The 25,538-nt window shown below is 39.8% G+C and overlaps 1 protein-coding gene across 1 annotated transcript in view; it reads right to left on the reverse strand.

Annotated features, from left to right (window-relative positions):
- Positions 1–25,538, reverse strand: part of CWC27 (CWC27 spliceosome associated cyclophilin) — a 164,855-nt gene that overhangs the window by 28,568 nt on the left and 110,749 nt on the right. Inside the window, exon 11 of the mRNA XM_074995517.1 lies at positions 23,601–23,704. Coding sequence (XP_074851618.1) covers positions 23,601–23,704 — 104 coding nt within the window. The remainder of the gene's footprint in view (positions 1–23,600; positions 23,705–25,538) is intronic.

Here is a 25,538-nt window from a genome sequence, read left to right on the forward strand (position 1 = left end):
TAAAAGTAGGAGGATAGTTAAATGGAGATTAAAGGTGAATGCCTGCAAGCTGCAAGGAAACTTTTTTTTAAAAAAAAACCCACCATAATAGAGGCTCAAAGTACATGTATACCTCAGATTAAAACACCCTCTTCCCCCTAAACCACCATGGTTAAACTACAAAGTAAAAGAGACAGAAAAAGAGATAAATATATCTTTTAAAAATTGGAAGTCAAATTGTACTGAGGAAAACAGAAATCATCATAAAATGCAGCAAATCAAGTATAAGACTATAAATAAGCAAGTGAAAGAAGAACTTGAAGAGCAACTATCAAAGGACAAAAAAAATCTAACAATAAAATTGTTTTGAAATACAGGTTGAGCCTCTCTAGTCTGGCATTCTTGGGCCCTAACCAGTGCCAAATGAGAGAAACTGCCAGATCACAGAATCTCAATATTGTCTCGCAGCATTACCAACACTTTCACTCCTTACTCAGAAGATATTTAGGGTTAAAGTAGAGCTGAATAACAGCACAGAACACTATCAGCCAGGACTGGCGGTGGTAAACAAACTGTAAGGGACCATGGGAAATCTGGCTACATCTGTGGTAAGTGGTTAATGGGCTAACTTAAATTATGATGGATTATGGATGTTGCTGGACAAGAGCAGTTCAACCTGTATATCAGAAGCAGGAAGTATGCCAAACAACTAGAAGGGCCACTGGAAAACTGAGGTGTTAATGTAGCACTCAAGGAAGACAATAAAACAAAGTAGGAATAAGTGCTCATTTTTCACAATGGAAATAAATAAATACTGTGATACTTAACAGATCTGCACTAGGAACACTGCTGTTCAACACATTCATAAACAAGCTGAAAAAAGGGATGAAACAGTGAGGTAACAAAGTCTGCAGAAGATACATTACTAAGATAGTTAAGTCAAAAGCTGACTCTGAAGACTTACAATGGGATTTCACAAAACTGGGTGACCAGACAACAAAATGGTAGATGAAATTCAGAGTCAATAAAAGCAAACCAATGCACACTGGAAAGCAATCCAGTTACACACACAAAATGATTGGGTCATAATTAACTGTTATCACTCAAGAAAGAGATCTTGGAATTATTGTGGATACTTCTAAAAAGCATTTGTTCAATGGGCAGCCGCTGTCAAAAAACCTAACAGAATGTTAAGAGCCATTAGCAAAGGGATAGATAAGAAGAAAGAAAGTAAGTACCACTGTATGAATGCATGGTATTCCTACACCCTGAATCACTGGTGCAGTTCTAGTTGCCTCATATCAAAAAAGATACCCGGATTGCACCTCCCTGGTCTGGCATACTCAGGACCTGACCAGTTCCAAACGAGGGAATTTGCTGGACCAGGAGAAGGCCCTTTCCTCCAGCCCCTCAGTGTGCTGTCCCTCCTGACAGTCAGCTTCACTTCCACCATCACTCCCACCCGGGTGGACCAGGGATGTTGTCAGACTAGAGAATCCCACTTTTGGGAGGTGCAACCTATATTAAAATTTAAAAAGGTGTAAGAAAGGGCAACAAAAATTATTAGGGATATGGAACAGTATCTATTGGAGGAGAGATTAAAAACACTGAGAGTTCATCTCAGAAAAAAAAACAAGGGGGATATGATATAGGTCTATAAAATTATGAATGATGTGGAGAAAGTTAGAATAAGATTAATAGGCAGTAGGTTTAAAACAAACAAGAAGAAGTACTTCACATAATGCCCAGTCAACCTATAGAATTCATTGCCAGAGGATCTTGTGAAAGGCAAAAGTATAACTGTATTAAAAAAAGAATGGGTGTAAATTTATAGAGGATAGGTTCAACAATTCATATTAGCCAAGATGGTCAGGGGCATATCCCCATATACCAGGTGTCCCTAAACCTCTGATTACTAGATGCTGGGATTGGATGACAGGGGGATAGGTCATTTAATAAACTGACCTCTTTCTGTTCATTTCCTCTGAAGCATTTGACTGGCACTGGCTACTAGGCTTTATGAATCATTGGTCAGCATGTCTATTCTTACGCTTTATTCAAAGTGTAGTTTTCAGTGGTTCACTGCCAAATTTGAAGGATATATCTAGCAGGGCTCCACAGAAGTCGATCCTGAGTCCAGAACTAATCAGTATTTTTATGTGATAAAAGTTATGAAAATGGCTAATAAATTTCATGTATATAATTCAGGAGTGTTATACTCTATTCAGCACTGGTAAGGCCTCAGCACAAATAATATGTCTAATTCTGGGCAGCGTACCTTAGGAGAAATTGAGGGAGAGCAACAAAAATGATAAAAGATTTAGAAAACCTGACTTATGAGGAAACGCTGTAAAAAATGATCATGATTAACCCAGAGTAAAAAAGATGGCGGGACTGATCTGCTTCCAGTCTTTGAATATGTTAAATACTATTATAAAAAACATCGTAATCTATTGTTCTCTATGTCCACTGGAAGACAAAAAAGCAAGGGGTTTAATCTGTAACAAGGAAGATTTAGGTTAGACGTCAGGAAAAACATTATCAGAATAGTCAAGGTCTAGAATAGGCTTCAAAGTGAGGTTGCAGAATCCCTATCAAGGAAGGTTTTTAAGAACATGTGGACAAATAGCTGCAGGGACGGTCTAGGTTTACTTGACCCTGCATCAGAGCAAAAGGCTGGACTTGTAGTAACATCTAATGACTAATTTTATGTTTAAAATTTCCCGAATTTGTAACAGGAGTTTGTTTTCATTAAAATGTCAACTTTTTGCACTAATGTGACAATTTAATTTTTAAAGTTGAAGGAATTAGTAAATTAGTTGATGAAAGACACTTCTAATTCAGCACAAAATAAACAAAAACCATTAGCTATTTAACAGGCCAAATTAAATGAGAGAAAATTAGGGCTATTTTCTTCCTTATCCCACAAATTCAGGCTCTTATATGTGAATGGGAGACAAGTACAGGCAGTCCTATTAATGTCATAGAACCTGCCTACAGTTCAATATCCCCATCTGTAAAGTTGAGGCAAATGATACTTATGGGACCTGTATAAAAAAATAAAAAACCATGAGAACTAGGAGTGAAAAACATTATATAAGTGCTTATATTATATTGATTTATTTGACCATTTAAAGAGCTAATCTCTCACTATTATAGCTGGTTTTTAGTTACAGTGAAATGTCACATATGGCTGATTTGTTAGCTTTTAAAATTTGCTTCTTGGTACCAGGAAAAATGTTTGTCATTATTGTTACTTACACAGGCAAATAGTTTCCAGGGATAAACGAGAACATAATCTCCTACCATGATGAACTTACAATTAAAACATTTGCAAAGAACAAATGCTGAAGGTGTAAGGAAAACAGAGTAATTTACTAACAAAGTTAGCAGGAATCATATTAATATTTCTCTATTTAAAATACAGAACTAATGTAATGTATCTTTTTGTTACCCTCATTAGGGAGGAGTCGCATGCTTGAAACAAATGTGTTGGATAGTAGGCATGAGGGAGGCAAAGATAACACATTTTCAACCCCCAGAAACTGGTAGGAAAGTAGACTTGCCACTAGTAGTAGGGAAGTCGAAAAAGAGAAGTATTTGGATAAAAAGACATTTATATTATACAGTCAAACATGTGTCACTTGAATTAATGAATTAGGGCATATTGAGGATTATGGATATCGCAGAACGTTGTTAAGGGAATTTAAATGACAAATGTCTAATTTTTATTTTCAGGGATTCCAGCTGTCAGTGATATTAGCTGTCACAGCTTTGTCTCAAACATTTTTACTTTTTCATTGAGTACTAAAACACTGGATGCTGAATGATGTGGCCTGAAGGCATTATGGCTCCCTCAGTTGTAACTACTATTCTGTAGTCTGATCATCATACTGATAATTTTCCTGTTTTGTCCTGTCTCCCAGGCAGAGGAAGCTACAGATCACATTCTCAGTGTTGTGGCAACAAGCAAAATTCTTTACCATAAACAGATTTCATCATGACACTAAGGAAAAAAACACGGAAGTATAATAATATTGTCTAAAATATCCCAAGGCTGTTCTTTATATATCCAATTGAACAGTTGATATCAGTGTGACAAATACGCACTTTAACAATTCAAATTATTCCATGATGTTGATTAATAATGATAATTAAATAGGGTACAAAATAAAATTAAGACTATTGATCAGTATTTTCCTTTTTTTGACTAGTAGAACAAAACTATTCTTCTCCTTGGACAAATCTCCATGATGTGAAATATTTTAAAACAATTACAAAATATTTCATAGTTGGGCATAAAGCATTTTTTCTGAGACACTCAATTACAATAATGAACACAAAAGTAAATTAAAAAAACTCCACTTCTCCAGACTTCTGTAGGACAAGACCAAACAGACAATAATTATAGAGCAAAGTGAGTGAGCTACGTTGCAGGTAGGACGGAGACCCCTAAACCGTAAATCTAACTCAAACCTTGATGTCAAGACTTTTGAATCAATGGTAGAAGACTTCAAAGTCTGACAGCTGTCTAGGTAATTGGTTCACACACACTCCCCTATACTTTTTTATTTCCTCATTGCTCCAGCAGACAATGTGTTGCTCCAACTATTATGTTGAGGACTAACAGCTAATATCTGAACAGTCCATGCCCACTGGAGTTAAAACACAAAGACTTGGAACTAGAAATACAGCACATATAGAAACATGGGGAAAAAATAACATTCAATAATAAACAGAAACTGAAGAGAGAAACTACTGCTGAATGTATCAAATAAAATCTACCAGAAACTTCCTGAGCTATAAGATGAAGTGAAGTGCAAACGTAAGAAAATATAGTATAATACCACTAAGTTATAATGGTATGATCCTACGTCTTCTGTGTTTCCTTGGGTCTTGTCTTCCATGGTAAAAAGGTGCGTCCTATACTAGATAACCTGAGGGAGAATCCTACTGAAGATAGCAAGGCAGTTGCAGTTTTCAAACAAGTTAGCAGGCCAACTTAGAAGACTATAGGAAATCCTACATCTCTACCACAATATGATAATGTGTGAAAAAGTACTGAACATCCTTGTTTTCATTAGAATTTTTACCTTGAATTTACCTAATTCAACTTAAGAACGACCTTTTTTAACTACCAGGAGATGTGTGCTCAAAGGTGTAGAAAAATCCTCTTCTAAGGTGATTTATATGTCCCCGTCCATGAGCCGTGGTGTCTGTGTGGTTGCCCTGCATCCTGACCAAACAGCCTTTAAGCTAAGCATTTAAAATTTATAATCTGCTTTACCAGCAGTGGTGACATATTTCCCTCACAAACCACATCAAAATTAGATAAATTGTAAAATGTATTTACTGTTAAAATGGTGTTTAGATACATAAAATGGCCGCTGGAAAATGACAGTTAGAGAATGACAGTTAAAATTCATATTCGGCAGGCTATGAATATGTATGAAGTTATGGTTTGAAATGTTTCAAACTGATTGGTCAATTTAGAATCCTTATACATATGTAGTAGTCAAATGCCCCTTTGATACATTGTGGCACTGAGGATGACCTAGCAGGCAGAAGTTGTCAAACAGGTCCACCCAGGCAGCATATATTCAGGAGAGCAGCCCCGCTTGGGGCATTCTGGACCAGACCTCGGAGGAGAACAGACGAAGAAGAAAGAAGACTACAGAGAAGGACTGAGCTAAGAGCTGGACTGAGCCTGTAGCCGAACATCGCTGGCAGAAGAGCCGAAGCTGACCTGTGTGTCAGTCATCGCTCGCTAGCCGCCGCGGGCCGACGAAGAACAGAAGAGTTCCAGCCAGAAGACCAGATGAGCTCCAGTCTACAAAGAGCAAAAATCACTAGTAAGGCTCCGGTTCTTTTATCCGGAGGGTTTGCCTGGCAGACTGCACCGCCTAAACAACGGTGCCCTGCACGGAGAAACCGCAGCAGCAACCCTGCCCTTCCAGTCACTGACCTTAGCTCGGGCCGGTGTCTGAAATATCACGGTCGTTCCTAAAAAAACACAGGAGGTTTTTGTTAACCAAGCCGATTTTTCCTCCTGGCTTTCTTTTTTCTTCCTCCTTTACTATCTGACCTGACGCGGCTGCCGTACAAGCGCGCCGTGAGGGTCATAACTTCCTAGCTCGAAGAGAACTACAGGCCCAGCGCCTGGATTACAGAGCAGGAATAAGGAGGTATTTGTGGTCTGGGTTTAAAGCCAATATAAGTAATTTGGTGAGCAGTTAATAAAAGGATATCTTTATATAGTTTTGTTACAGAAAGTGGATTGGGACTTCCCCAAGTCCATGATCTGCGTCTTAAATTTTGTATCCCTTGTCTCTTTGTAAAGGCACAGGAGGCCAATGCTATTGGTCTAGCCTAAAACTATTACATGCATACAGAAGAGTAGTCAGGTAAACTGCTTTATAATTATAATTCAGAGCTACAAGCTCCCCCCTATTTAGGAAGGTAGAGCGACCAGGGACAACCCATTAAGGGGAAAACCCTGATATTCTTTGCAACCCTTCAAGGGAAACAAGGTTCTGCAATAAAGGGCTACCATAACAAGGTGGTCGAAATAGGCAGTACCATTTTTGAGGGGATAACCTTTAACTAGGAAAACCCCACCATTTAACTAAGGGGATAACCTCTCAGAAGGAAACCCCGCATATACTGGGCTCTCCCCTGCTTGGCCAGCAGGGCAACCCACTTAACTAGAGAATTGACCTAGCTTAGCGCAGGCAAATTCTTATTCTAAGTAAGATCTGCTCCCCGCAGTAGTCGGCCAAGGGTCGAGCAACCTGGTGAACCTCGGGAAGATCCAGGAATAAATAAATACAATATTCAGCTCTGAAGTTATCCTTTCCATTTTACAGCACGCATCGAAGGCTGCACGGCCCGTCCCGGAAGCGCAGTAAGTAGCTAAGGGGTTAGATAGCAGTGCTGTTACAGCAGTTACCTATTGTTTCAGGCTATAAGCCAATTAGTATTCAAATCCTGTGCTTATTTCAGAAAAACAAGGGTCCATATATTTTGTGTCACCTAGCTTACCATAATCCACACTTTGCTTTGTTAAATAAACCCTTTCTCCCTGTTTGAACCTAACACCTTGTCCGTATTTCTTCCTTGGGTAAACACACTGTAGCAGCGCAGTTCACACACCCTGAAACCCCGTTGTGATTAGACCCACCGTAGACAGCGAGCAGGATCGCGGGGTAAAATCCTGGGAGCATTGGTAAGGACTCTGTTTTAGTCCAGTCCATTGCTCTGGTGTGACTGACTTAGCCTAATGAATATTCTTACGTCACTCACATCCTCGATAAAAGGGATGCTTCCAAGGCGTAATCTCCATTCAACCAAACACAAAGATTGCATGTGAGGCAGGCCCTTGTGTGGCGTGCGGAAAGTATGTATGGGAGGAACACATGGGGATATGTATGAGTCAGTACCAATTTGGTCTAAAAGTTTGAATACTCTGATTTAAGCCTAGGTATAATTAAATAAACCAAAATTCATGCAGTTTTGCTCCTCGATAATATTTTTAGGTTGAATTTTTAATTTAGTGCTGTGAAATTTACACCATGATTCTCATGTAAATTCACTGAGCTCCCATTCTGTTGTACATACATGCACACTGGCTATATGCTGATGTTTCCCACTCCAGGGTAGTGTCGTTTATCGTAAATGTAAATAACTTCCATATCAGGTTAGCCTTTGTCCAGCACTTAAATGTTCCTAGTTTTTTCTTTGCAGAAATTTCTGGAATCCAGTTTCTTCTGCTTCAATTAGAATACCTTTCATGAGTTGAGTTGGAAATAACTTGCATTTACCTCAGTCAACCAAAATAGCTCTATGCAAAATTTCAACAACTTTTATCAAGGATAATATAACAAAAGAGCCCTGCATTCCTCTGCAGGGTGCTCTATCACTATTGTCATAGTCAAAACAATGGGTAAGACTGTCAAAAGTGTGTAAGTCAAGGGACTTGTGCTTCTAAGCCACTTAAAGACCATCTACACTGCCATTAAAAACACATAGGTGGCTCATGCCAGCTGATTTGGGCTTATGGCGCTTGGACTTTTGGGCAAAGTAATTGATGTGCAGACTTCTGGGCTCAAGCTGCTGGGACCCATCCACCTTGCAGGACCCTAGAGTCTGGGCTCCAGCCAAGCCCTGAAGTCTACACATCAATTAACCCCACAGGCCACATTCAGCTGGCAGGCACCAGCTGTGAGCGTCTAATTGCACTGAAGACATAACCTTAGAAATGTCTGAAAATTCCAGCAGAGTGAATATAATAAATTTATTTAACATGACCCAAATATTTCTGTGAGGTGACATACATCTTTGTAAACTAGATTTTTTTTGTGTATACTAAAGAAATAAACTCTACTGGGGCAAATTAACTGAGCAGAGAAATTATTTCTGAGCAGATAGCCCTTGGAAGGGAGAATGCATATAAAATAAAAACACGGGCTTGAAGGTAACCACAATACATATAATCTGCTCAAGCCATTTAATACTGAGCAGAAAACAAAAAGGTGCCCAAACATATTATGGACTTGATCTTTTTACTAGGCTCTGCTAACTTGTGACTTGTTGATCCAGCAGAGTGATCTGATAAACCTGCAGTGAAACATTGTACTTAGACTTCTGACCCCTCATCCTCTGAACTTAAGGAATTCTTCACATAAAACTGCTGGAAAATGGCATTGCATATGCGAACGCCATTGTAATACAAATAATATTTCTCCATTTTTCTTTTCAAAGTAGTCCACAGCATAGATCCATGATATCTAAGAGGCTGCCTAAAGGCCCATGTTGAAGAAAGTAGTTCACAATGCCACTCCTCTGGCAAAATGGCTCTTTCACCAACAACAGTAAAGCTTGTCTTTGTGGGAGTTACAACTTCATGGAGTCTGTGGATTGAACCCTCTCAAGAACTAATTATCACAAACCTCACCACTTTCCACAAGTGCAAGGTGCAGTTCTTTTATTAGGACTCTCTCATATAAACACAAAGAATATTTTCATAAAAAAAAGCATGACCCCCTCCCAACACAAAACAATATGCCCCTTTACACATGCTTCTCTCTCTGGAGAGAGGACAAAAGAACAAGGAAGATGAAACAGATGTGTAATCACATTGCTGACTGCAACAGGAATATGCTTTAGTACTACCGTGATGAGCTGAGTATAACAGCTTACAGAGAACAGAATTTTAAAATACTATAGGATGCCAGCAAAGCTAATTTAGAGAAATGAAATATAAGGCTCTTGCCTAGTTGTGCTCTAGAGAATCTCTTTCAGTAAAACGCATATAGACAGGGAAAAGGAGACATTTTCCTTGGCTTGAATACTTCCATGTTCATTCAAGCAAATGAAAATTACCTTTGTTGGTATCCTACAATAATTTAAAAATTCTATTCTATATAATGTAAAGTCTCATGCTGAATGTATCATTTTAGAACCTGGGCATCTTCCAGATGTTCATTAAACAACACATCTACACATCTGTTACATCTGTTTTGTTCTCTTATCCTCTTGCCACAGGCAAAAATATGTGTAGAGTATCTTGTTGTGGTAAAAAGGGGAGTTGCTTTGTTTTGTGTTTTTTATAAATATACTGTTGCTATGTGTTTACATGAGAGAGAAGCTTGGTCAAAGCAATGTGCAATACCATTTCCAGCAGTCTTTTATGAAGGAATCCTTAGTTCAGAGGATGAGGAGACAGAAGCCAAACAACAGGGCTTTGGCTCCACTTTCTTATGCCCAATTTCAAATATCTAATTAAGAAATTATAAGGAAAGAAGAGCCCCAATATAACTTACTGAATAAATATAATTTCTCATTTTTAAACCTAGACTTTTAAAAACACATGTCCCTTACCCCACCAATCTGATCCTAAATGGAGGCATATGCCAGAGGGTCTTTCATCATTCTGTGACAGTGACTTCAAAGTTTGAATTAGTTTGTTTTCTTTTAAATAGATTTTGGTCTTCTAAGATATTTCTTCAAAGGCTAACAGATGCCAGCTCAATGTCTGGGACAAAGTTTATAGTCTGGAAATGCAAAGTAAATCCCATATGTTCTGGAAACAAAATAAATTGCAACGTGATGCAAATCAGTGAGCCAGTCCTCACACGGTGTGAAAGAACATGTTTATGGATTAGATGAAAATAGTTTCTACCTCTGTGGCTATCAATATGATTGGCAATAAACTTTAGCTAAGGACACCAATATATTTTTGTTAGTGCCTGGACTGGATACTTTCAATGTGTCTCAATATTAGAGCCACAGATTAATTATTTTTTTAAAAATGTTATAATGGAAATATTGGAAATAAGTACCAATAAGTTTGAAATATAGCAGGACTAACCACTTAGAGAAAAAGCAAATTAGAGATGTGAGATACTTTAGGGAAGTTTTCTTAGAACTGGGAAGGAGTTCTATCATGAAAAAGGGAAAACTACTTTTCCCTCAGATCTCTGATTTTCCCACGCCCAGAGCACAATTATTCATTTAGGGTAAAATACTTATCCCTGCATTGGTTATTTTACAAGTATAAAAGGACCAGAGAATCCCTAAAAGAGGGGGTTGCTTACTTGCAACTAGAGGTTCTACAAGATATGATTCCTATCTGTATTCCATGGAGGGCTATGCACATGTAACGTGTCCAGAGCCAAAGCTTTTCAATGCAGTATTGCTTTCAAAAATATAATAATGACAAAGATTTAAAGTCACAGGATAAAGATTGAGCCTTTTACCTCTAGCATGTTAGCTGTGCACTCATCCCTCACTTTTTGAACACAATTGGTTCCCACCTTTCTGCTCATAGGTGAAAACTCATAAGAGGGACACTAAATTCCTATTAAAATACACATAAAAGTCTGTGATTGATTACTAGTGCTGCTAACTCGGCAAAGGAGTGGCGCTACTTTTGAAAGGTAAGTGAACCTTGGGTTTGGGGTGCGCGGGGTTGGAGAGGGTTAAAGGTTGGGGACAGTTTGGTGCCATGAGTGGGAGGGAGGGTTAAAATCTGGTGGTGGGTTGGGTTCATGGGGCGGACGGGGGGGCATTAAGGGTGTGGCGGGTTGGGTCCATGGGGAGGGTGGGGTGTTAAGGCTGCGGTGGGTTGGGTCTGTGGGATGGGCGGTGGGGGTTAAGGCTGTGGCAGTTTGGGGCCGCGGAGCCGGTGGGGGACTCAGGCTGCGACAGGTTGGGGCCGTGGAGACAATGAGGGAAAGGGCCAGGCTGAGGCAGGTTGGGTCTGTGGAGCCGGTGGGGGGTTCAGGCTGCAGAGGATTGGGGCTATGGAGCCAGTGGGTGGGGGGGCGGTCAGACTGCAGCGGGTTGGGGCTGTGGAGCCAGCAATGGGGTGCGGGTGGTGAGGCAGATTGGGTCTGCGGGGCCAGAGGGGTTTCAGGCTGTGTCGGGTTGGGTCTGCAGGGAGAGGGGTAAGGGTCATATTAGCGGGGGGTGGGGAGAGGAGCTCACTCATCTAGTGAACAAAGGTAAGTATGCGTGTCCCTCATTTTAGCAAGTACTCGTAAGTAAAGTACTCGTTTAAGGAGGGATGAATGTAACTTACATAATCATACCCCAAATACTGTAAAGATCTTCAAAACAAGGACTGCAGTACTCTTAAAATATACATGTTTATGATGTATAGCTAGAATCTTGTATTTTTTAATATTGTCAACATTGTCTAGCTTAAAACATTTCTTAACCTAAAATCTTAAGCCTCACTTCAAGAAAGCCTCCATCTCATGAGGATAACACTTAACAACAACCTTAAGTCTCACCGAAATCAACCAGACTGAACAAAATGAAACATGGAATTTAAACATAAACTTAAATGCTGCCATGAATCAAAGCCTTAGTTATTATACACTAATCTCTTATGCTATTACTATTATGTAAAGTTTATTATTATTATAACACAAAAGGTTTCATACTTAAAACAGGATCCTTAGATTTGCTGAAAGTTTCACTGTTTCCTTTGTATTCTGCGGCATTTTAAGTATGTGGCATTTTTTTCAGCAGTTAGGGGTTAATGGGCTTGTACCAGTACTCAAAAGCTGCAACTGAAAAGATGCCAGTTAAAGAAGATAAAGAAATATATTTAAAACAAATTAAAACTGTCAGCATACTGAATACATAAAAAGTGTATAGGTTAAATTTGTCTAAAGAGATTTTCAACAACACATTCATCGTCTTGCACTACAAAGATGTGAAACAAATGATAGATTTTTCAAATATTTCAGAAAAGTACTTGCAAAATCCTGAAGAAATTCAGTGTTCAAATGAATTATATGTTTGATGTAATTTCTGGCATTGCCGCAGTAAACGTCAGATAAAAGAAAAACATCTTACTTCTTACTTGAAGTAATGTCTTGACAGCAGTCTGGCATAGCTAACAACTTTATTCTCAAATTGGAAGGCTGGTTATAATCAAACTTGTAAGGAGGGAAGTAGGTTTATTCCCTCCTCTTTAAACCATGTAAACACTCAAATCTGCTCTCCTCTGCACGGCTCCTCCCCCACTCAGTACACCACTCTGTAATTACTCTAACGCTTTAAATCTGGAATAAACACAAGCAGGCAAATACGTAATATGTACAATTTAAAGTATTAATACCAAATGTGCTACTAATATTAATAAAGGGCTGTCAGCAGCTGTCGAAGTAGATATGTGGTGGAAGAACAGACATCAGCCAGTGGCCTCATAACAGAACTGGGTCCTGATCCTTCAAAGAGCTCAGTGGCTACTTCTACACTAGAGGGTTTTTCCGGCAAAATCAGGCTTTTGTTGGAAAAACCCGCAGAGCATCAATACACAAAATGTGCTTTGTCGTCAGTTTGTTGACAAAATCCAGCACATCTGCCAGCAGCATTATGCGTCTCTCTGCTCAGGTACAACCCCTCTCTCAACAGTGTTCTGTCAATAAAACAGCTGTGCAGATGTTCTGGGGCCTTTTGTCAACAGACAGGGCTTCCGGTTCATCAGGCAGCCCTGTCTGCAGAGCTTCCAGTCGGCCGTTCTGTCAAGAGAAGGCCGGACAGTCTGGATACTCCCTTTCAATAGAGCAGCTTGCTCTTTTGATCTACTTTTATGTGTAGAAGCAATCTGTAGACAGACGTTTTTCCAAGAAATCCCTTTCGACAGTCACTTCTGTCGACAGATGCTTCTAGTGTAGACACAGTCAGTATGAAGAGACTTCTGTCTTCAGTGAGGATCACCTCTCTTCCACCCAGATACAGTTATAGGATGACTTTCAGTTCTTTAATGAATGAAGAAAAAAAAATCAGTGACCTCCACTAACAATATATATAATATGCATGAATCACGAACCCTCATGAGGTGAAAATACCAGGTACAAAAGGGCTTTTAAATACTATGAAAAAAGTACGACAAGAAGCAATGGCTGGAAGCTGAAGCCAAACAAACCCAAATTAAAAAAATTAGCATGATTTACAAGTGAGGATGATTAACTGCTGGAACAAACTAGCAAGGGAAGTGGTGGATTCTACATCTCTTTATGCCTTCACATGAAGACTGGATAATTTTACTCCAATGGTTATGTGATTCAGTACAGGGACAATGGGTGAAATATAATGACACGCAAGATGCAGAAAGTCAGATAAAATGTTCTAATAATAACTTCTATCCTTAAAAGCTAGCAATCTGATAAACTATGTCACAGCTAACATGAGCTGAGAAGAACACGTGCACTAATTAATTTGTTAAAATGAAATAAATTGGTGGGCTTTATTTGTTCAAAGCAAAGCAATTTAAAGATGCTTATATGCCTCATTACTTTAAAATTTAATCATAATAAGAGGATTTTTTTGGGTATCAAAAACACCAATACTGAAATGCCTAACTTTCCAAGGCGCAATTATTTTAGACTGAGTTGTATAAATTGAAGAATATCATCTATACAAGTCTACACAGAAAGGCAGAATCCCTCACTGCAGATCTCCAACTGGAGAAGGAACAGGGGAAGCCTAGGGTCACGTCCCCTTCTGAACAGTGAGGTTCTCAACATCCCAAACCTTTTTACAGGAGGGGATGCAGGAGTTGTATTAAGTGTGATGGATCGGTTTCACTAATTATCAGTCAGAGAGAAAACATCATCACTTGGCCATGTCATCTATTTAAAATTGTTTGTTGAAAAAGTGAATATCAAGCAGTGATGAATCAGAATCTCATGTTGGGATATTATTGCCACACAATGAATAAAGAAATTGGAAAGCAAAAAGATCTATTAGATCATCAAAATCTCTTTCTCTGCCAATTCAAACTTGTTATTGTTACAATATATTTTATAATATTTTGGCCAGTTATTTAAACATTTCAAGTCCAGATGCCCATGCACATACCCTCTCTCCACCAGATCCCAGATATGCTCTCTCTCCAGCCAGAGTCTTGCACTCACCTGCTCCCTCGCACCAGTCCAGACAGCAGTCCCTCTCCCACAGGTAATTGCACAAGACCCTCCCTGGTCCCTGCAATGTTCCCTCTAGTCTTTTCCATCCATGTGCAGAATACATTTTTATGTGCACTGAGGCATGTGTAAATGTGCACCACAAGTAGGTACAACACACTTACTTGTGGGTGCTCTGCTAACCAGCTGGGTGGCATTCTACTCTCTTCTGAGTGGCTGCACAAGCACTCAGCATACAGAGAACACTGCACCCAGGCCACTTGCAATCTAACCACACCCAAACCAAGCCGCAAGCTCCAGCTCTCTTGCACCCTTTCACCTACAGACTTCAGTGCAGCCTCCCCGCCAACTCCGACACACCCCCTCATTCCAGCTGCACCCCTGCCAATCACACCTCCTCCCCCACTCAGACACTTGCACTCGCCCGACCTTCGCTGAGCCATGTTCCCACAGCCCACCTGCATCCTTCCCCCACAGAACCAAGCTGCAGGTGCCAGCTGACTCATATCCGCCCTCTCCTCTGACCTTAACTGCACCCCCCAGCTCAAATACTCGCAACTCCTTCCCCCCCACCATGTCATCTGCCACCTTGCCCAGCCCAGACACTTGCATCTCCACCACTCCAACAGAGCTAAGGGATCTAGAGGGAGAAACAGCCTGATGTTGGGTTCTGGGTTACATTGAGATTCCCCTACGCTGCCTCCTTTCTTCAGGGTGTGCTAAGAACTGCAGCTGTCTGGAACCCCAGAAGCGTCTTATGTTTGACAATGTGCTCTGTGGGGGTCCAACAACCCCTAGTGACAGCCAGCAACTACAAAGCCCATATCCATGGAGGAACAGGAAATTTTGCACACAATAAACACTGTTATGGGCAAATTCTGCACGAATGATGGTGCAAAATTCCTCCGGGAGCATTCAGGTGCACTCACATCAGACATGCACATGAAGGCACTAATATTTCTTTGTTTCATGAGTACTGACTCTGTAATGCTGCTTTAACCAGCTTATTGCTTTATGCAGCTCTCTGCTCCAGATCTCAAGGGGAAGGGAAGCCTTCAGTTGATGCTTTCCCCGCACCCCCGGCAAAAATCTCTCAACTCCCATTGGCCAGTCACCACTCAAATCCTCTGCAACCCCCCTCCCACAGGTTATAATTCCTTCCCAGGCCCTGCATCCCCTCTTGCACCCCTTCCCCAGGCCAGAATCCTCTCCCACACCCATACCCTCTCCCAGACCCTGCATCCCAAACCCTTGCCCCAAATCACAACTGCCCTCTCAGCCCTCCCCTGTCCTGCACCTAGTCCTCTACCCCAAACTCCCTTCTGCCCCCATCCTCCATCCCAGACCCTGAACTCCCTTGATAGAAAAGTGCAGCCCTTGACCACTTATCAAAATCTTGACCACACATCAAAAACTATTGCCCACCCCTGCCCTAAATTGTGACCTGTATTAAATTAAACAGGACTGCTCCATGATTTTTGCTAAAAAAAAGTGCTGTGACAAACCCGCAGCCCTAATCATAACCAAGATTTTAAATCCCTTATTTATAAGATGAGTCTGCCTTACGTGGTCTGAATATTGGCAATATTCACAATTGAGGCATTGTTTTGATAATACCCCAGAGATAATCTGATACTTCATCTTTCAAAAGCACATTAGAAAAATCGTCTAATCTTGCACTCAGTACAGTTTTATTTGCTGAAGGTTCTGATAAAATATTTAAAACTCAAAGAAACCCCTAAAGGGATTAGAGAAGTAATTTAGCTAAAAGGATTGAGAAGATTTATTAAAGCACTGGAGAAAGCCAAACCAGAAAATTTACTTTTGACTAATTAACTATAAATCTTTACACAAATATTATTAGACAACTGAAATTCATTCAAGAGAGGAAAGTACCCTCCTTCCGCAATTGAGGGTACTGCTACACAGTCACCTGATGTGGAGCACCCACAGGGACCGATCGAAGAAGAAAGATAAGTTACTCACCTTGGAGCAGTAACTATCGTTCTATGAGATTTTGTTGGCAAAGCCCAGCATTTTTTGGGTAAAATCTCCAAAGCTGATGATGCCCTTCTCTTATGAGAGGGAGCCTCCGTGGAAGCCACAGCCCCAGAGGACGAAGGCTGGAGGGCTTTGTCAATTATTAACATGTGGCGCCTCCGATCATGGCAGGCTCTCACTGTCAGTTTAGAACCCTGTACGCATTTTTGAGGCACATGGGCTTCGTCCAAACATTGAATGTAAGAGTTGGACTCATCCGATGCCGGCACTGCCTCACAGCCAGTCCCACATTTCTTAAATCCGAGTGATCCAGGCATAATGGCAATTGAAAATGGTAATTAAACAGTAAAAATGAAGATCTGAGTCCTTTTCTTTTTTTTTTTTAAACAAATGAATGGAAACTTAACGGTAGATAAAGAATGTTGACTAAGCTACTACTACTCAGTTTTAACTTTTTTTAAAAAACATATGAATAGGGAAGAACTACGCACAACCAAAGTGAGGAAGATAACTATGTGCAAGGATCTAAAAGAACAGTCTCGCTCTGAAGGATCTCCATGAGGAGAGAAGAGGAGAACCTTCTGTCTGCAGCGCGGGGCAGTTAAAGAGAAACTATTGGGAGCTGGACAGCACATATCACCAAAACTACACGAACGGCAAGAGGCCTGGCTGACTATGGCTCTAGAAAGTTCTCCCTATAGTGGCACTGGGGCAAGCCCAGCACCCATGGGCACTGCTCAAAGAAGAACAACAGTTTTTGCTGAACACACTACAAGATATGACATGATTTGAGATTATCCTACACTGCTCACCCTCTCCTTACCCTTTGGCCAAAACTAGGTTTTCCCCGCTGGGTACTACAGTCATAGAATTAATACAAGAGAACATACTATCCAGCTACTCCATTTAAATATGGATTTGAGGTTTCATATAGTCTTTGCTTTCTCTCACCCCTAAAATGAGTTGTATTTTACATTTCTTTCAAAGACAGAAATAACTAAAAATGCCTGCAAACTGGTATGGGGTTGAACAAGTGTTTGAATCCTTCTTAATACCCATTTAAGCTTTTGAGAAAGTACACCTGCATTCTGAATACCCTCCAGTATGGTGGTGACTGATTTCAGCTCCTGTTGATTAGTTCATCACACTGCAGACTCACAACATGAACAAAATTCAAAATAAGTATTATTTGCTTATGGTATTGCAATATTAAATCTTTTTAATAAGTTTATTACAGAGATAGCTTGCAAATTTCAAAATGTTTTAAAACAATTTCCTGTTACTTCTTCTAAAAAGAAAAAAAATCAATTTATTTTCATCCTGCTGGGTTTTTTTTTCTAATTTGGATTTGACAATGTAGAAAGACTATTCAGTTCTACTTGTTTCTTGTTCATTTACACTGAGTTTAGTTTCCAAACCCCATGGGCTTGCATAATCTTACAATGCCTGAAAGTGCTGAAAATTAAAGTGCTTTCACTTAAATTTAAAAAAAAAATCACAATTTACAAAATTCACATCCAAACATTTAACCTAAAGTTTGGGTTTGAATTACCTGCTATTGTTTCTTTAAAATCAGCTGAAGGGTGGGAAAATGTTAATGACTATTAGTTGCAATTACACAAGCTGGGATATCTGTGGTGAAATCTAACATTTCAGGGTCTAATCCAGGGTTTGCATCTGTCCTGTTGCCTAATTTAATCCAGACTGGTTCCCCATCCTTAAGGTGTGTGGGGCTGGTGAGGACATGGTATGCTGCAGGGGAAGGGAGCCAACCAACTGCGGCTGTACACAGTGTCCCTGGCTTTGTTGTGTTTGCTGCTGGAGTCCCGGGCAGGGGGCTTGGGACATAACCAACCAGGGGGCCCAGAGGATACATATACATAATTTTATTGTTATAGCATGTTTTCTGTGTAATCCTTTTCAACATGCTTGCACAGCAAGTAATGTGTGGTAACTTACAATGGTTGGCTATTAATTTCAGAAGAGAAGCCTGCTTAGGGAGCCTGTCTTTTGTTTGGAATAACAGTGAAGACAGGTAACTGGTAAGCCCGGCAATATACTAATCAGGAGGGAGTGAGAGGTGAGTCTCCCGCCAAGAAAGGTAACAGCAAGACAGCTAGAAACCTGAGAATGGATGCCTGTACTGTACCACTAAGGGGAAATTCAGGAGCAGTTGCCCTGAACTGTAACAGTGTTCTTGCTAGCTCCACAGAGTTTTTCTGCAGGTTCCATGGATCTTTTAACACATGGCAAAACAACCAGTCCACTTGAACAGTCATGGTACTGTAACCCTTTCATTTGTTTCACATAAGACCCAAGACGGCTTTGTTTTTTTTCCAGACAAAAAGCTAGCGCTTGACAAATAACCAGATTGTGAAGCTTTGTTGATTTTTTTTTTTTTTGGAGGATGCACTCTTGCAAAGAAGACCAGAAAATACATTGATTGGTTGAGGTAGAAATCAGATAGTACTTTGGAAAGAAACGCAGCGTGTAACCTAAGCTGCACCTTCCCCTTGTAAAAAATATGTAACAACAGATCATGAAGCTCTTACACTCTTCTTGCTGAGATCACAACTATTAGAAAGCAAACCTTTGCTGATAGGTGCAACAACTAGCTGGGCTAGTGGTTCAAAAGGGGAGCCCATAAGGGCTCAGTTCAAATCCCCCTATGAGGCAGGGACAATCTCTCTCAGATTTTTGAGGAAATTGATGGCCATGTGGTTAAAAAATACAGTCCAAACTGTAACACAAAATTGCGTCCAGGTGCACATTGGTAGAGCTGACTGCCAAACTTGACTCTTCTGAGTGTTACAAATAGCCCAATGTCTTTTGAACTGTAGACCGCACAAGAGACACAATGCAGGGAGTCACCCACATAAAGACCCCTTCTACTCATTAAGATAAATACTCATTGTGGATAGTTCCCTAATGTGAAGTAGGATTTCCTGCGCTGCTTTCAAATAGTGTGCCTCCTCTAGGGTTAATCGCTGAGGTACTATGCCTTGAGGTATAGTGACTGAAGGTTTGGATGCAACATCGGCCCATGTTTCTGGGATTCCAGTTCCTTCTCCCTGATGGATAGCCTGCCCAGGTTCAAAAACTATGCCTATATTGCCCAGGCTAGTACAAGGAATATCAGTTTGCCTCACTGTAGCTTCATCTTGAAAATGATCTTTGGAAATCAGAGATACAAGACAGTTGTGTAGAGCATAGTATTGCAAGGGTAGCCATGTTAGTCTGTATCCGCAAAAACAGTGAGAAGTCCCTGCGGCACCTTATAGAGTAACAGATTTATTGGAGCATCAGCTTTCGTTGCATCTGATGAAGTGGGTCTTTGCCCACGAAAGCTGATGCTCCAATAAATCTGTTACTCTGTAAGGTGCCACAGGACTTCTCATTGTTTATGTAGGACATACAAGCTTACAGTAGAATAAACATTAAGATAAACTTTAATTTATATTTTAAATAAGTTTATGCTGAATGGATTTAAAAACTAGCTTTTGAAACACCTTGGCTTTGAGCTTTGGTAATGTGAAATTATCTTTCACATAGTTCCACAGTGTTCCTTACTTTGTGCACGAGGCCCTGTCTGCCTTGAGAAAGCATAAGCAAAAAACATGTGAATAGGCAGGAAAACGTTTCTAAGACCATATCTACACATTAGCACATATATTGGCAAAACTGTTGTCATACTAGGGTATAACAAAAACCACACACAAACCTCTCTGCCCAAGGAACATGAATTTTGCAAACCAAATGTTTGCATGTCTTGTTCTATGTTGGTGGTAGATTTCAGGGAGAAGGGGTGGGGAAGGGCCACCACTTGTTTTGGCTCAGGGTGCCATAAAACTAAAATCCGCCTCTGCTGATTCAATCAGAAAAGTGCTGCAGAGGTCCCATGAGATAATGCCAGCTAGTGTTTTACCCACAGAAGACCGTATAACTGAGGAAGAAAATGTGCATCTCACAATGACAACTAGACAGCTGTTCCTCCAGGAAACTAAAGATGAAGACACTGCAAACCAGTCAGTTGACTGCAGAATGATACCCACTAGATTCATGGTACCTGAGCCAGAATGCACTGCTTGGTTCCCCAGACTGCAGTTTCTAACAGACTCTTACATGCCACAAAGCAGCCAAAGAGCCAATCTTTTTTTCAAGTATCTTTTATGGTTTCTTTAGACAATATTGGAATATCTCTAAGAATGCCTGCCAGGAAAGACTTGTCATAGATATTTTGGAAGGGCCAGAGGACAATATGTGCATGCATGCATGCTCAGGAAGAGAGGTAAGTGGGCATTACAAGTGCAGCACATAAATTCAAAGTACAAATTACTACTGGGCACTAATTAACCTCGGTTCATAGCAAACCTTATCGCAGATCTCTAAAGGTCACCTGGGGTATAAAAGATCAAAATCTTAATCCATTGTTCTTACAAACAAAAGTATAAGCTGCTAAATAAACTGCACAGAGCTAAAAACACTAAAAAAGCCATTCAATTATTAGTGTTTTTTTAACTTTGTGATTTGATTATTGTCTGCTCCTGCAAAGATGTAAGTAATTGCTGTTTTTAAATTATATTTTAATAATAAATTCTAATGTGTATTACTGTTAATGCCTTGATTTGACTAACTATGTATACTGATAATTAATCTAGTTTTCATGTTGTTTAGTACTTTATGGAAATGCAAGAAATTAATTAGCCCTTTAATTTTTATACGCTTAAATAAAAGATATAAAAATCCACCAAAATGGTTTTCAGTGACCAAATAGCAAAGTAAAAGCAACTTTAACTATGGGAACGTGAATTAAATATTAATAAAGCATTTGACTCAAGTCTTGGAAACTCTACTGTTATTATTATAGTAGGCACGGAATAAGCCTTCTGTCTCCAGGAAGAAGAAAAGTATCTGAGATGGACTTAAAGTCATGGCCAGCCCTCAAGTAGCAAAGGTAGCATATTCTCTTTTGGTGGGACTTCTGTTATGTGTTCAGCCTGTAAATACACAGCCAGAAGGAAGAGAGGTGGGTGTGGTCAGTCAAAAGAATCAATGTCTGGGGAGCTGGAAGCCTAGATTGGGATCCTTGCTGGACCTTATATGTGCAATTGTTCTGAAATGTGACAGCAGGAGAGAGCTGAAGGGTGTGTTCTATATTTGATACTTGGGTGGCTAAACTCTGGTTGAGGAGTCCCACACCAAGTATTCTAATTCAGAAGTCTTCCTCTTCTTTGGCTTTGGCAGCTGAGGATGACCCAAACACTTGTGCCTTTTCGAGGTATGTTGTGGTGAAGAGCATCTCTTCCTGGATCAGAAGGAACTCCTTTTAGTCAACCAAGGTTATCCCAGTGCAGAGCAAAGAGAGGCCTCCATGATAAAGTATCTGGGGTGCTCTCTCTAGTCCTTAGTTCCTGTCTTGGGAAATGAAACACCAGCCTCACCTAAGCACTTCAGGCTGTGAGAGTAAGGCCTGTCACCAGCATCAGTTTTGAGTCTTGCAGCAGGATCTGAAGCCAGGAAACATTGGCATAGGCTCAGAGCCCAGAGTCCACTGCTACTAACTGTGGATTACAGTCCCTCTCTGTTACAGCCCTTCCTTGCATCAAGGCATGATGTTCCAGCAATCTGTGTTTCTAGTGCCATCTGCAGGTCCTCCATCTCTATGCACTATTCATCCTAACTGAGAAGCATCTGAAGTCCAATATTTTAGAGAAACAAAAGCTCAAACTATTAATCAGAGTCTGAACAAATTCACCTTTTTCTAGTGTCTTTTTCCAATCTCCTTCCACTACTCTACTCCAGCTCCAGGGCTGTGTAGAGACTTTCCAAACTAAGTCCCTCTGAGGTCTCTGTGCTTTTGAAGATTCTGGCTTAGGCTCCATCGCTGGAATCCCTGGACAGTCTCCTCTTCAGACTGAAACCACTCCCCTTTTATGAGGGCGAGTTATCTAATTATCACCTGATGCTTCCTAGTTCCATCCATCCGGCTAAGAAGCACATAATTACATATATATGACACCTGACATAATGCAATAGCTATAAAACCATTTCCAGCCTGTCACTGGGTCACAGTGGAGAATGGGTAAAGAAAAAGAACCAAAGAAAGTGAGCTCAAAGACCTGAAAATGAGTATCACTAAATACCTGACAAACAAGAAACTACCTAAAATGTTTTGTTCACTGAAGGAATAAACAGAGATGCTTTGACTATCTGCCATGGACAATGAGAAGGAACCAAAGGAGGGTTGGGTGGCTCCATCCTTTTTATCCTTGGCTTGATATTCTTGATGTGACCCCTCACTGTGGATATTGCTAGAGAAATTGCTCCAGCACCTGTGCATGAGAGGTGCACAACCTAGTCTAATGGACACATGCAATCACTCAAAGAATAATGAGAACATTCAGAGATGGCAGTAGAACTTGACTCACGTTATATCAAAGGTTTTCCCAGTTAAATTTTGCACATCTGAACAGATTCATATTACAGCAATGAAAAATTTTAAAGCTACAACAAAACACAAATTTTGTCACTATCTGTGCAGCTGCAGATATTTTCTATGGTCCCTATTCAGCAAGATACGCAAGCAACTGATTTTACACATGTGAGTAGTCTCACTGAAACCACTTAAAGAAGTTGGAGCAGTTTAAAGTCAATGGAAATATTAACATTCTTAAGGCTAGACACCTGCTTAATACTTTGCTGAATTACAGGCTGTAACAGATGTATCTTTGTTAGAGAATACAATGATATAGAGTAATAAAAATGAACATTTCAGCTGCTGTAGCTCTCCAATAAATGTACATGCATGGAACACACACAAATAAATCTATTTAATAGATCAGAGAATGGCATTTTATATTTTATTTATACATTTGTATATTTTTGTTCAGTGCCTTTTTTTGTTTAAAAAAAAAAAAGAGATGGTACTCAGCTGGCTCCCCGCCCCCTCCCACATCACAGTCAATCCCATGGCTAGGGCTGCCAAAGTGCCAATACTCAGTTTTGGCAAGTACAAGAACAAAAAAAGCACTGCTTTTGTTGCTACTATTGTACATTTTCAAGGATTTTTTTTTCAATTTAGCAATCATGTTTAAATTCATCCACATGGAACCTAATAAACCTTGATGTGAAAGATGGGAGCTTAACTAAAACATTTACAGTTCTTTACTATATGCCTACCTTCTGCTTTATTTCCTTTTGATTTTGCAGAATTTTCTTCTTTTCTTTGCTTTGCTTCCAGTAGTTCACGCTTCAGCTGGCGTACTTCTTTGCGTAGTTCTTCACTGCAGAGAGAACAATATTTACATGAGCCTAATCTTCTAAGAATGTAAAGCCACTCAGGAGAAGCAGAGTCAAAGTTAATGGGCAGTAAATCTCTGATGTAAACAAAGGGAATGAATGTATTGCCTCACTCTTGTTAAGTTTGGTATGAAGAACTTGGCTTAAAAATAAATTGGAACCTTAAAAAGCTCTTCTTTACATTAGGAAAGACAACAAGAGTCTGATAAATGACTTCTTTTAAGAGCCCATTAGAAATATGTCAAATGCAGGAGACAACCAAAACGGGGACCCAGCATTTATGATTTGATTCATTAATGTAACACTGCATCATCCATAATACTTAACTAAAAGAACCACACTTAAAGGAACTATAAAGCAAAGGGGTTTCAAAACAAACATAGCATTGTCTTGTAAAATACAATTTACTGAAATGATAATTCTTCCAATCTATGATTTCCTACATGGACAATAAGTGGACTTGATGAATCTGCATAAATATGACCGAACACCAGGTTAACTATTTTTAAAAATATATTTTGAGTTCTATAAACTTTACCAAAGAATGATTATCTGAAAAAGGTAGAACAGAGAAAAGGAAAAGGATGACAAGTATCAGAGAGGTAGCCATGTTAATCCAATGCGTCTTACAAAGTTGCTCTTTCCCCATGAAAGCTTATGTTCCAAAAAACCTGTTAGTCTAAAAGGTGCCACAGGACTTCTTGTAACAAAAAGGATGAGAGAGAAAACATATTAACATTGAGTGAATCTGTTTTGTTAGTTTATGTATTAAATATTTTCTGTTGAATGTCCATATTATGTTATCCTTCAATTGCTTTTTCTAGATGGATTTTTTTCTTTGGCTCTTCAATTATTAATAAACTTCTGTAGACTAATTAGAGACTGTCCAAAGGTATGCTCAAAAACTGTGTGTTTGGTTCATGGAAAAGACAATCACAATGCGTGAAAAGATAATTTACCGAATTCCGAAATGAAGTCTGGTTAGTGACAGAAAAGGTGTAAAAGACACAATTACTGTTTCAAACTTTTATGGTATTCTAATTTATGTATCAACCATTTTACTTTTTAAGTTGTAACAGACTTAGTGCTCATCAAAGTGAATGAATAGCAGCACTAGCCAGAGCAGAGCATAATGCAGGAATGCACTATGAAAGCTTATGCAAGCTTCTCCCCCACAGTTCTGTCAGAGCACTTCAATTCAATCCCCAGCCTCAGAAATCAAGACTTAAAATTATGTGCTGATTAGTTCTTTTGATTTTTATTTTCAATTGTGTATGTGAATGGGATGCTTGTGAAAAGTAGCAGAATAACTAGAATATGAAGTCATTTATTCACAGAAAAGGGGTAGCAGGGTCAGAAACACTGCAAACTTTGTCCTACTGTCTGAAGGGACCATTAGGCTACACTCATTCAGTCCTTCAAACCCATAAGATACTCCTGTTGTTTCACTTTGCTAATGGGTCCAGGAACACACCTGGTAGCTGCAGCATAATTTTGCTGACTCACTTATGCTTTTAAGGTTTATGCTGTTTATATGGGAAATTGACATATGCCCTAGAGAGAATATGTTGTATATGTGGGAGATTGACATATCCCCTAGAGAGAATGCTTAGATCTGGAATAGGCAGACCAAGGAAAGAACTCTATGTCAGCAAAACAGGCCCATATTGAGTAGTATTTGTGATCTGGAAGTTGGATAGAGACCAACACATTTCACCTAGATCACCAAGCAGCTATCTGGTAAGGATCTGTCTGACTACAGAACTACATATTAATCAGCTTCTGGAGGTGAAAAGTAGTTTTGTGATGTACAAAAAT

This window comes from Carettochelys insculpta, chromosome 5 (assembly GCF_033958435.1).
Source record: "Carettochelys insculpta isolate YL-2023 chromosome 5, ASM3395843v1, whole genome shotgun sequence".
NCBI lineage: Eukaryota > Metazoa > Chordata > Testudines > Carettochelyidae > Carettochelys > Carettochelys insculpta.